The sequence below is a fragment of the Eubalaena glacialis genome, chromosome 17 (assembly GCF_028564815.1).
Source record: "Eubalaena glacialis isolate mEubGla1 chromosome 17, mEubGla1.1.hap2.+ XY, whole genome shotgun sequence".
In the NCBI taxonomy this organism is placed as follows: domain Eukaryota; kingdom Metazoa; phylum Chordata; class Mammalia; order Artiodactyla; family Balaenidae; genus Eubalaena; species Eubalaena glacialis.
In genome coordinates this window covers 60,744,164-60,758,091 of record NC_083732.1, presented here as the reverse complement: position 1 = coordinate 60,758,091, position 13,928 = coordinate 60,744,164, and the positions used below count along the sequence as shown (strand labels likewise).

Below are 13,928 nucleotides of genomic sequence, written 5' to 3'. Positions count from 1 at the left end.
ACCCTGCACTAAGCCACTATACAACTGAGGAAATCACTTAGCTCTGCTTGGGGGAATTTTAAGAGTCCTAAGCAAAGAGCAGAACACACTAAGCAGAAATGAGTAAGATGTATGGGTTCTTGGTCAGGGAGAATGTTAGAAGACACTGCTGGAAACAGAACTGTTTCCAGACTATGATATAGTAAAGGAAACCTACAGATGATGGGTAAAGGAGGGATACTGAGCAGGGGAAAGGAATAATAACGTGCATGGTTTTGAATGCTGCATGTGAACAGTGTAATGAAGAAGGACAGAGAGACCAACAGGCTACAGTGATAATGGGTGAGAAATGACAAGGCCAGAATCAAAACCAAGGCCATGTCAGGAGAGAAGATAAGGGGACGACGAACTTTAGAGCTAATTTGCAGGGTAGGATCATCATGGTTTGGGGCTGAAGATGAAGGAAAGGGAGAAACCAAGGATGTAACAGGTTTCTAGCTTGAGATGTGTCAGAAATACCAGACAAAAAGTCGGGTTAAGGAGGAATACGAGAAGTCCAGTTTGAGATGTGTTGAATTTAGGTTGCTTTGGAGCCATTTTGGCATTTTATTCTAGGAAACAAAAGATGGCTCCACATTTAAGGAGAGAGAAGGGAGCCAGAGATATTTGGGATTCATATTTGGCAATATATTTGGGAGTCGTAGACGCTTCTTGAGGACAGAAGTCATAACTAATTTCCTCAGCATTTCATCTTACATTGGAACATTACAGCACTCGGTAATTGACAACTTAAAACATAAATACAATTTTTTTAAATATATGGGATGGTCCTTAGAAGAAAATGTATTACAGTGAATGCCTATATTTAGGGTAACTAAATTTTGAATGGCTCTGTGCTACATGCAGTCACATCTTATCTCATTCCATTAGAAAGTACAAAGAAAGGGAAAAGAGTTATGTCTCTATTTAAAATGAAGGTGAGTCTGATGAAAACAGAAAAAGGAAAATCAAACTAAGGGCAGAAATGGAGAAAGAGAAAAAACAGTATGAACAAGAAAACAGTTTGGAAGTATACAAGTTTAATTCATTAATAAAATTAATTTAAAAAGGTAAACACGAAATGATAAAAGAGCTTCCATTACTATAGAAGATAATTAACAGTCGGTGAAATTAAACTTAGCTACATGCTAGTAAATTATTTAATGTGGAAATAGATAACAATCTGTAAAATTAAAAAATAAAAACCCAGTTCTGCAAGAAAGAAAGCGTACGATCAATTATACGTAAGTTAGAGAGGAGATGCCACGTACATTGAAGCTGCAGGCCCAGCTGTTGATGTGACCTTTGCAGATATTATTTTCTGCAATAGGAACCCCATCCACACTGACTCTAATAGTGTAGGAATCTTCTGGCATTGCTCTGGAAAGCAAATGAAGAACACATAAGGAATGCAAAACTCTGTTATTTAATGTATAACATTAATGTACATGTCATTTTTGAAAAAAAAGTGTCTGAAATTCTAATTGTTGTACAATTAAATTCAATTCTATATTATGGAAAGAAGATGATCTCCATCCTGAACTCTGTACTGCAAATTCTAACATTATAGACCTCAGGCAAATGCTTATTCTGACTAATGCATTGGTGCTTATTGAAAAGGAAAACAAATGTAATAATAATCATTTAAAATAGTAACATATCATCTAGGTACAATTATTTTATGCTTTACTTTTTAAAAAGTTTTAATAATGTTTCTCCCTAAGTAAGCTGAAAAACAGCCTAATGTGGATAGAATCCTCTGAAATATGGGCTACCTGTCTCGGTATTGAAAGTTGCCATTTAAAATGATTAATTTTTTCTCCTAAGTTGCTAATAACAAACATCAATTTGAGCTGATAGTAAAGAACTTGAAATGTCAATCTACAAAATAATCTTAATGACTATGTCAAGATTCTGAACAAAATTAATCAAACTGGACAGGAAGGCATAATTTTGATATTTTGAAGAGCATCATCACAATTTAATAGTGGCCATTTATCTTCTAAAAAAGATCAATAATGATAATAGCTCTAATAGCCTGGGAAAGGATATAGAATATATTTTGATCATGCCAATACGTGGAAAGAGTATTATAACTGAATATAATAAAGGTATAAAATAGTCTAAACATCATGAAATCAAAAATAATAGCTGAAAAAAAATAGCAGATAATCAGAAAAACATTATTGTTAATAGCCAGAGTGATAAAACTATTATAATACTAATATGCATAACTGTGGTTCTGATATGATGAAAATTATTTTATTAAAGATACTTTAAAACATACCTAGTATAGCATGTAATTTGAGTTGAATGACTTGAATCTTTTTCTACATCACAAGAAATTGATCGGAAAGAAGAAACTAATTGCACACTGTTTCCCAACTCAGCATTATCAACTCCATAGTTAAACTGGTTTGCTTGAGCAAAACCTGGAAGGATGAAAGCACTCAATTATTATTAATGGAACTCTGTTTTCAAAGATCCAACACTTATTTCGTATTGAATCATTGAATAAATAAGAAATAGTACTGATGTAAGCAGTTAATCTATTTCATATTTACCCCTATGATTGTAATCCTCTTTGGAAACATGAAAATTAGCCTTTAATTAATTTATTCATAAAAGCAATGCTTGAGAACCTATTATTTGTCAGGTTGTTAACTGCATTGTAATCAAATGGCTTATATCCCAGTAATAGGGTGGGGAGGGGTGGAGAAACAGACAATATACAAATATATACCACCAGATGCTATGTCTAGTGGAGATAACTACTATGAAAACAGCAGGCTAAAGGGCATAGAAAGGAGACAAAGGGAACACGATTTTATAAGACATGGGGTCCTTACCTTGAGTACCTATAAAGCAAAATCTGGGGTAAGGACTTGCAAGTAGATAGTTTATTTGGGTGGTGATCCCTTAGGGACAAGAGAGAAGAAAACCTGAAGAAGGAAACCTGGACACCACTGAAAACAGCTGGGGTTCAATCTTGCCGGAAAAGACTTTTAAGGAAAATACAGACTGCCTCTCAGAAGCAAAGAATCAATGGGAAGAAGCATTTATTCATCAAATCCTGTCCCATTAGCTGACAGTTCCCCGTGGGGGAAATGACTTTTCCTGCACTTTCAGGCTGCACATAGGTATATGCCATCTGGGTTCCAACATCCTAAGTCACTGCATCAAAGAAGCCCTGGGACAAAGACATGCTGTGGGACCTGGAGGCTAGAGCTGGAAGCACAGGTTGAGTCAAAGTACATGGGGAACTTTTTGCCACTTCTGCGGCTAGAATAAGAGGCGGGAACCAGGATGTGAGGCTGAGTAAGAAAGGCATCTGATACAGTTGATTCCTTGTACCATACAGGTATGCTCAGGCCCTACTTTTAAGTACAATCCATTGTCAGGTCTACAAGGCAGTGGCCACCTAAGAGCTCTGCTAAAGATTTAATACAAGAGGGTTTAGTGGGACATGCAACAGGCCGCAGTAATACAACTGGTCCTGAGGCTATAATTAATATGCACGTCCCCTCTCTATCACGCATTGTAATTTCCCTAACCATTAGCCAGCACTTCAGCTAATGGAGTGATGCTAACCTTTGTCCTGAGGATCTGAGCCCAAAGTTGCCTTGCCCATGTTTGGTTGTGGTTGCCACCTATGTCTATTCACAGTTATCACTGCACATGGAAGCCAAGAGATGCCCCAGGAATACCGTGAATTCCAGACATACTGCTCCTTATCTGCATTAGGTGAAAGCAACCCTCCCTCTTCACAATCATCAGAATGGATGCTCTCTACCAGTCTACTACTTATGTTTGCTCAATTCAAACTGATCGGTTAGTAGTGGTAGTTTCAGTTCAGTGGAACCCATATTGGGACCCCTGGCAGAAGCATTCTCTACCTGGAAACTCAGACCCAGAATCCAGCAGAACCTAAAATTGCAAGGACAGAAAGCACAGATTCAATTTTTGGATCACTGGGAGTGATAATGACAGGGAGTAACCCTTCATTCCCAGCTCCACGTATTCTATCTGTTGGGAAACAACAGTATGGATCTGCCATTGGCTCAGTGCATATGGCACATGATGGAGCACAGCGTCCCACTCCACAGGATGTTGTTCCCAAGCTGGGTTCTTAGTCTTGCCTTTTGTAGGCTGTTCCGTCATTCTATTAGACTACATGTTTCAGGGTGATGCAGGGTTCACGGTCATGTGCCCATTGTCACTACTTTTTCACTATAAAATATGTTCCTTGTTCTGAGGCCCCGTTTTATGGCATCTCATGGCAGTAATTCAGAGTCTATATGTTCTCAGAAGATGAGGCTGGCAGAGGCACGGTGGAAAGAGAAGGCAAAATCCATATCTGGAATAGGTGTCAGTTCCAGAAACAGTGAATCTCTGCTTGTCAATGAGGGAAGGAGAGTGATGCAGTCGACTTGTCACTGAGTGGTTGGGTGTACTTCTGGAGGGATAGTCCCCATTGAGAGCTCAGTGTTGGTCTCCACTACTGACAGAGCAGGTATTCAGCAACAGCGGTAGGTAGCTTAGTGTTGGTGAAAGGGAGTCCCTGGTGTTGGTCCATGCACAGCCTTCACCAATGGCCCTCTGTTCAGAGGCCCATTGCACAAGCACTCAAGTGGCCAAGGAGAGAAGCTCCTGAACAAGTTATCCAATCGACCTAGTTGTTCCATTTCCTCTGCTGGGGATACTCTCTTGTGGAAATTAACTTGAGACCTATAGATTTGCATGCTCACTATCGTGAGCGCATTTACTGGTCTCTTTCCAAGACTTTCTTATTTCTGATTTTCCAATCTTGTACTAGTCAAGTCATCTGCCACAGCCCAGGAGCTGATGTATATCTTTACCTCGGACCACCTTTTCTTCCTTATAGAGTTACTGACCATGTATACTACTCACAGCTCTGCCTACCAGGGAGGCTGACATTGAAAGTAAATTAAGAGCCCAGGGAATACTTTGCAACATTTATGACATCAGAGGTGATGCCAAGAAGGCACGTGTCATAGATGGTCATGGAAGCTTTCCAGAAGGAGTAAGCCATGAGAATATGGGAAGTACATTTTAGTTAGAACAGGGTGTTCCAAGTCCCTGTGGTGGGAGCATGTTTGTGGATTCAAGACTTAACAAGTGTGGTCGCATTAGTATGAGTCAGGAGAAACAGTAGGAGATGAGATTAGAAATGGAGGCATTTAGATTGTTTTTATGAGTGTGGAAACATTGGAGGCTTTAAAACAGAGAAGTGGTATTATCTAACTTATACTTTTCAAGATTCACAAGCTGCTGCTCCAAAAATAGAATGGGGCAGGGTGAGAATAGACTGGGGGCAGGGGTGAAGATGCTGTTTCAGTGAGCAATGTATAAATGACTGCTTGGCATGGGTTCAAGAGAAGATGGAGGAAAATAAGTAAAGAGTACAAATACTGGTAACCTTTAAAAGAGTTGTACTGTAAAGGGAAGCAGAGAAACGGGGTAGCTGAAGGGGCGGGTGTGGACCAAGGGGACAGTTGATGATTTTGCCTTTGCTTTTTTTCAGATGAGTGAAATAGTATGTTTGCATGCTGATGGGTATGATCCAACAGAAACTGAGATATGGATGATGTGAAACAGAGCAGAAGATTATTTTAATCTTACTATAAATATATGAAAATTCAAACTAGATTTGGAAGTAAACATCAATTATTTTTATGCCACATAAAAGTATTTTAACAACAAGGTCCTACCGTGCAGCACAGGGAACTATATTCAATATCCTGTGATAAACCGTAATGGAAAAGAATATGAAAAAAAATGTATATATACATATATATGTATAACTGCATCACTCTGCTGCACAGCAGAAATTAACACATTGTAAATCAGCTATACTTCAATAAAATAATTTTTAAAGTATTTTATATTGCTAAAACCACATTCAATTCTGAAATAAACCCAAGAAATAAAACTTATGAGTAAGATAATCGGATAACGTTCTATTGATTAAATCCTAAAATTAAGTATTCTAATAAAAATGTTAAAAAGGTACTTAATACTATTCTAGTATGCACAGTGAATCTACAAAGTTGTCTAGGTTATAACATATTTTTTGAATAAAGTCAAATTAGTAAATAAACAGGTTTTGCCCAGATTACTTCAAAATCTAAAATTCCTAAATTCTGAGTTATAAAAATATGTGCATTTTTACGTATTATTTTTCTCTGAATATCACAAATTCTTAAGATTAAGAAACCAGTATAGCCATATTGATGATTAAAGTATTTTTGAAATTATGAAACATTTTCTTTTACACTAAAGGATCTGCATCCATGTCATTAGTGTAAATGTATAAGCTATGTAACTGTCAGAACTTAATTAGCTACAGATCACATTGTCCCACAGTACAATAATAAAATCAGTAGGAAAAAAAGGTTAACCCAGAGAGGTACACTAAACTCTTTAAATCCTATGTATTTATATTATTAATGTTAGGAAAAAATAACTATTAGGTATTTACCTTAAATTGTCAGTAGTTTTCAAGTATGTTTCAACAAAACAATCACCACTACAATATGTGCTCACATTAACCTTTACTAGTTAAAGTGGCTGAATTGGGGTTGCCAAAGGTTTGTGGTGTGGCTTTTTAAATTACTGAACATTTTCAGTGTTCTACAAAGGTCTATAAGACAACATGAATATTGTCTGGTTTAACACAGGACTGGAAGTAGGGCTTCGCTATGCCAAATGTTCATCAAATGCCATAGCCCTGTGCCACAGCTCTGGTTAACACTGCATGTTAGGTGACAGTGTTGTTTACAGGAAAGGGCATTTGGACCCTGACATCCTGGGTTGGAATCCCAGCTCCAGTGAATTCCTTGCTGTATGAACTTGAGCATTAGTTTTAGACATAAACTCTCTCAGTCTTAGTCTCCTCACCAGGAAAATGACCATAATAATCTACTTAGCAGGAATTATCAGGAAGACTAAATGAGAATTTATATACAGTACTTAACGTGGTACCTGGCTCACAGGTTAAGAGCTCAATTAATATATATCCTTATTATATAATAAGTCACAAAATAGTTATTATTAGTCAGTATTAATATCGTTTTTAAAAAAATAACACAGAACAAATAAGTGGGTGGCCAGGATTCAAACCCAGTTGTAGATGCCAGCTTGGCACCCTTGTGATATTCAGAGAAAAATAATATTTAAAAATGCACATTACAAAGCTATTCCCAGTTACCCAACGTAACTTCCTCCAGACCCTATGTTCTTAGCTCCTCTCCTATTCTTTATACATAGAAAAAGCAAGCAGAAACTCAACAAAGGATAGCGATTTTAATAAACACCGCTCTCTTCTTCTAAGCTTAAAACTTAACCGAACAGGACTTATCCAGCATAGGCTAAAGTACAAACATATCAATTTAACATGTGAAACATATTTGCATTGAGTTTGCAGTTTTGAATCTAGGAAGGCAGTTACTGCTGAAATGGAAAAGATATGAAATGTGAAAAGATACATGAAAGCACAGAAAAGCAAGCTATTTGTAAAACCACTCTTTCCTTTTGCCAATTTCTGCTTATCTTTGGCGTTCACCTTGAGTTTGGAATACACAGAAGGGCTGCTGGCAACTAACTAAAGAATAGAAAGTTTTACTTGTAGTGTGGCTCAGGAAGTGATACATGTGTTTGTTTTCCTATTAGGCATATGTCACATCAGTGATATGGTAACACAGATCTGTTCTTCAGCATTCCTAAGAAAAAAACAATTAAAAAAAAATACCAACAAAAGATGATATATATTGTTTTTAGCTTAGGAGTTGTTTTAATATTATATGTATACATATGTATATATATACACACATATATATGTCTCATATATATGTGATATATATATATATTTCCTGGGAGTAAAATATATAGGAAAATATGAACCAAATCAATAAGATTTGTAAATATTCTCATTATAAATTTTAGTGAAAAAAAAACTAAAGAAATATTTCTAGTTTTGTAGCTAGCTCCAAAGAGTTAAAAAGCAATAGAAAGGAATCACCTATAAAAAATAATTTTAATTTAAAAGTATAATTCTAAATAAATAATTGGGTATAAAGAAGATAACTCTGGAAGTACTCCAAAGCACAAAGATTACAGGAAGGGGTGGGTGTACCCTGGAAACAGAAAAGGTCGAGGCTTCAGATGGAAATTCCTGAGATGTTGATGTATTTTTTTTCTTTTGCAGAAAAACTGGAGACAGAATTTGCCAGGCACCCAAACCTGGGTCTCCTGATAGCAGCCTGTGCTGTTATCACGAAAAATGCATGTGTTGTCAAAGCCAGCAGTTGCCATGTACAATGCAGGCTGTTTTGGGTTTCTCTGGTTAAAAAAAAAAAAAAAAAAAAAAGCAGGGTTGAGAGTGTATAAACCTACTTAAAAGCTGTAACATTCAAAACAATGGGAAAAAATGGTGCAGTGTGATGGAGCATAACTTCTAAAGAATGAAACCATCCGTATAAGATAAATGCAAAAGAATAATAAATATAAAATAGCTCTAAATTATAGAGCAGATATTATGCATAGGTGCCTTAGATACAACATCCTTTTCAATATTCACAATAGACCCAACAGGTAGGAATTAATATCCCATTTCACTGATGAGGAAGCTGAGGCTTAAAGAAGAAACTTGTCCCAGTCCCCTAGTGGGAGTGGCAAAGTTGGAGCTGAAAGCCAGTTGGACCCGACTAACGTCTATATGCTTTCCATAATATTACAAAAATTACATAACTCACCACTTCAGTTAAACAACAATATATGTGCTAGACATTGTAATAGGGAAATAGCTAGAAAAAAAGAACAAAAAGTTATTCCTTCTGGCTCACTGATTTTTTTAACAAAGATAAATATCAAAGAAGACAATTGAGAAATACAAGGTATGAATATAAAGTAATAAACACAATAAAGTTAGAAACACTCCAGAACTTATCAAAATGATAACACTCCTCATCCAATCAGTCATCTTAGAAGGAAATACAATCATTTCCACGGTCATGCCACTGCTCAGAACGCTTTTACTTGGGCAGCATAATTGTAAAATTATACATAATACATAATATTTACATAATTGTAAAATTTTACCTTTGGCTCCTGAAGATAGCCTTTAGAACAAAGTAATGCAGTAGCAAATTTTTGCCTGTAAAGTTTCATTAGGTGTGAAAATAGACAAAAGTCATTTGAATACACAAAAACATTAGCAATAGATCTTTCAGAGGGTGGAATTTCAGAGAACTCAAGTCAAATATTTATTTTACTTTTTCATCGTGGCCTTTACAAAAATAAAATATTTTAAAGTCATAGGGGACCAACATTTAGGTGATCTAGCATTTACAATTCCATTTAGAAAGTATTCTTCTGTGCTTAATAAATTATCTCTGTATTCAATTCTAAACATGGAGTATGGGTCAGACACAGCACTGATGGATGATGTGAATGTAGTTCCTCCAAATAAACTTTGTTCAAGTACCACATTCATGTAGCTTTGGAGGTCTGGTGTTGTTTTGTAAATTCATTATCATTACTTTACACACATTCTGTATATATCATGGGCCCCCCAAACAGTATTTAGACTCAGCCTCTTAGAAAGACATAAGGTATCACAATTTCAGTCCCCTATAGTGTGTGGTTAAAGCAAGGAGAGGGAAGACACATCAGGGTGGGGTGCAGGTATCTGTAATTCAAATAGGATTTAACTATTCTATAATTCTCTGCCAAAAGCATCCAGAAATACAAACTGACGGGAAAACTAGAAATTCACTGTGACACTTTGTGCTTCCTAAGTAAGAGGATTATTCCTGAGCCACTGAAAGTCTACCAAAGAGCAAAGGTTATAGCTAGGTTAATAAGGATGTTCTTCCAAAATGCCTTAAGAATGGAATGGTTTGTTTTGTTTTTTCCTATTTCTAACCAGGGATGCTCTGAGTTTATGTACCTAAACTCAAGCCATGGTTCCTGGATCAGAAAAAGTGCAGGTCTTGAGGCAGAAGGAAATAGCTGAGCAATTTTATTGGTTTTCTTGCTTGTTTGTTTTGGGCATTTCTCTCATGGCATTTAAATCTCTGTTAGAAACCCAATAGCTTTCAAACACACTATCTAAGCAAATGTTAACAGCAATATACAATATAAGGGAGCTATGGATAAAGACATTTTAAAAAGTCTTTAACAAACACATTGTCTCCAGGTGTCTAACTCTAAAAAAACAAAAACACACTTTAATCCAAAATATATTGTTCACAATTTAGAGGCACAAACCATTTCAAGTATATCATTGAGATTAAATTCTACAGAAATTTTACTTAGAAGTATTGAAAGACATTTCAATACATACGACAGAATTATTAAATATCTTGCTTTGTCAATTTTCTGATTCCAAAATCTTCTGTTCTTCTTATTTTAAAGACTAAATAATAGTTTTTATTAATATTCTTTAAAAATTTTTCTTTCCCATCCTTCAAAAATTTGTAAGCATCTGAATACTACTATTATTTAGATTGTAAAGGCCTAATGGCTAAAAGAACCACATATTTCTATTTAATCCTAGGAACAGTTGCTTATTAAATATATTCCCTAATTGCCTAGTTTGTTTTCATCCCAAGACGAGGCAAGGAGAAAGAGTTATACATAACCCATGTTTTGATGAAGCATATGATAAGGATTGGGTGGCAGAGGAAGGGATCCAAAGCTTTTCTTTCTCCATTCATTACCATTCTATTTCTCTATCATACCCTCTTACTAACATCCTACTCCCAGAACCCCCCAAAATGTTATATTTAATATAAAGATAAATGTTATTAGACCCATGAAGAACAAAGTAAGTAACTGCAGAGTTGGGTTAAAGATGTTTCTTTCAATTCAATCATTATAGTCCAGACCTTGGAGTTAAGCAAGTAATTATGATACAAATTCAGATGGTCAGGTTGATAGAGACTTACAGGGGTTTCGTTAGGTGTCAAAGAGGATAGAGTTTCACTACCCTGGCCAAATGGAGAAGCAACTCTAGTGGATTTTTTTAAGAAACCGTAAATCTCTAAATGTGAAACAGCCTTTGAAATACCTCGACCTTGGTGGAAAAAAAAAAGGCAACAATACCTTCTCCTTTGATAGTCAGCCTTGTTGCTCCATTTATGCTGCCATATTTAGGTATTATTTCTATGACTTTGGGAATTATTTTAGAGCCATCTGAAAGATATTAAAGTACAACAGAAGTAAAAGCATCAAGTACTTCATTTCAAGCATCAAATTTTGTACCACAAATTACAATGGTGTAAGAAAAACATCATGGAGATTATAGGACAGAAAGTAAATACACCTAGGTTTTATTTTTGGTTCTATTACTAACCAATGACTTGACAAGTTCAGTCATTAACTTAGTTAATACTCATTGGCTTTATGCAAAGCACTGTCGTACATGCTACAAAAAGAGGAATAATACATGACCATTTTCATCATTCTTACCTATCATATTATAAAACATTTATTAGACCCTTAATTTCATGTAGTGCTCTGCTAGCTGCAGTTCCGTAACTACAGCTATCAGCCCACACAGCAGCAGACAATGCTGGAGAAATAGCTCTGTGGAGAAACAGGTCATTATCAAAGCCCATAAGAAATGCAAAGCCAGGTAAATTGAAAGAATAGCCTAGGTACAAAAAAGGGATGTTGTGTTTTAAGAAGTAATTGTTTTCTGTGACAGAGTAAGACTTCAGGGAAGATCACTTCTGGGACCTTTTTAGCCTTCTGATGATAGTGAGTTCTTAATGTAAAAGTCACTAATTCATTCAACAAACAGTGTTAGGTTCCTGGGCATTTAAAAATGTGTGACAGTCCCAACTTTCCAAAAGCTCAGCTTAGACAGCCCAGAGTGACAGAAGAGAGCACAGGGGCCACGTGACTAAGAAGGGGCATTTCATCCACACTGCTTCTTGAAAGACGGGTGTTCCTGCTGCATCTGGGAGAGCAAACGTGAATTAGCTAGACTGGACCAACTATGGGAAAGACAGCCTTCTAGACTTCTAGACAAAGAGGTGCCTCTGCAAACACAGGGGTGAGTGAGCAGCTTCTTTGGGGAACTGAAATTAATGCTTCAAAATAACTCAAAGTTACATCATGGCTAAAAGGATTTATTTTCTGCTTAAACTGTACAGACCTGGTAATTATTAGATCCAGTAACAAATTCTCAGGATAGGTGGAAAAATTTAAGTGGGAACACAAGGAAAGGCCACCTAAATTGTTTGAAACGGATGAATGAGAAAAAGTTAAAGAAATTATGATTGAGTTCATTCCTGCCTGAGAAAAGTTTAGTGTGGACTTCACCTACAATAGCAAAAGCTCTCCAGCATAAAGATGACTACCCCCCAGACCCAATGACTCTGCGCTTTGGGTCTGTCTTTGCCAAGAGCTCCAAGGCCGCTCCTGCTCCAGGCACATTTGTAACTTCGAGCAGCCCACAGCCAAGAGTAGGAAACTCCAGCGAGGGAGCTGGATCCTATCTCATAGATGCACCGTTCCTCACCTATCTCAGGTTCATCTTTCCCGTTATCTCCACGGACAACTCCAATTTCTTATCTTATCAGTCTCTTCCCAGCCCTCTCTTGGGTATTACTTTGAAGGCCCAGGGCAGCTGCCCTTGGAAGTGACTGACACCCGCCACAAAGACCCATTCCTATCTTACTGGGAGACCCTGTCCTCCCTTCAATGGGGAAGGGACCCAAGAAGAGTGAGGAAAGGGAGAAGTTGGGTTGCGTCCCCAAGCCCCAGCCAAATTTCCGTCTCTTTTTCAACTGAGTCACCAGGGATGGAGGGGGTGAGGTTCCATAATTCAAGCAGCAACCCCCGTGGCAAGAGGTTAACCTAGTCCCCAGGATCGCCGTGCAGCCGCAAGCTCAGCCTCGTGCCAGGGCTAGCGCCGCCTCTCCCGCGACCCCGGCAGCGGGGCTTGTGTCTACAGGGACCTCTCCGGCTTGCCTCCCTGGTGCCCCAACTGGGTTACCTGTGCGGGGGTCTGCGACGCACAGGAGCAGCCCCCAGAGGGCCCACGTCCCCCAGAGCCACAGGTGTCCCATCGCGGCGCCAATTCCGCAGAGCCTAAGCCCACCGCTCGCTCGCAGCCGCCGCCAGCGTCCCGGCTCTGCTGTCTAACGCGCCCGCCGCGTCCCACGCGCGCAGGCGGACTCGGCCGCCCCGCCCTCGCCCGTCCGCCCGGGCGCCCCCGGGCTTTACGCGCAGACGCAACCCCCTTCACCCGGGAACGCAGCCGGCCCCGGCCCGTCAGTAACCATCGAACCTCCACACTCAGAGTTGGTTGCTAACGCCCCACGGCTGCCTCCGCAGGTGTAACAGCCCCACTTTTTCTTGGCAAGAGAGGTCAAAAGGCAAGTTTTCCGACAATCTCGCCTTTTCTGTCCTCCCTCCCGTCCTTCCCCTCCTCTCACCCCCTTCCTTCCTCCCTTCCTTCCATTCTCTCTTCTTCTTCCCTCCCCACACCCCGCCCCCGGCCATTTCTGGACCTGTACACTTTCCTCTGCCTGTCTGCCTTGGTTATTAATCATCCCCAGTGAGCCTCAAAGTCCACCTAATACGCAAACCCCGCGCAGGTTCCCCCTTCCCATTCATATAAGTTCGTGCTCTCCCTTTAATTGACAATCATACTAAGGTTTATTGGTCTCTGGGCACGTCCCCAAACACGCGCCTTAGAGACTTCAACCCACAATAGTTCCAAAAGGACTATTACTATTATTATTATCCCCATCGTTACAAGCCATAGACTGAGGCGAAGGTTAAGTAACTTGCCCGAGGCCGTATACCTAAGTGTACAGAGAGGACTCAAGAAGAGTGACTCTAGAGCCAGGGCTCTTACGCCCGCCACTGGCCCC

General features: G+C 38.6%; 1 protein-coding gene across 1 annotated transcript in view; it reads right to left on the bottom strand.

Moving 5' to 3' along the window:
* PKHD1L1 (PKHD1 like 1) overlaps window positions 1–13,118 on the bottom strand; it is a 149,501-nt gene extending 136,383 nt beyond the window's left edge. The window contains exons 1-4 of the mRNA XM_061171730.1: window positions 13,046–13,118; window positions 11,146–11,235; window positions 2,306–2,450; window positions 1,290–1,398 (exon numbers count right to left, since the gene is read on the bottom strand). Coding sequence (XP_061027713.1) covers window positions 1,290–1,398; window positions 2,306–2,450; window positions 11,146–11,235; window positions 13,046–13,118 — 417 coding nt within the window. The remainder of the gene's footprint in view (window positions 1–1,289; window positions 1,399–2,305; window positions 2,451–11,145; window positions 11,236–13,045) is intronic.
* Between the last annotated feature and the right edge of the window lie 810 nt (window positions 13,119–13,928).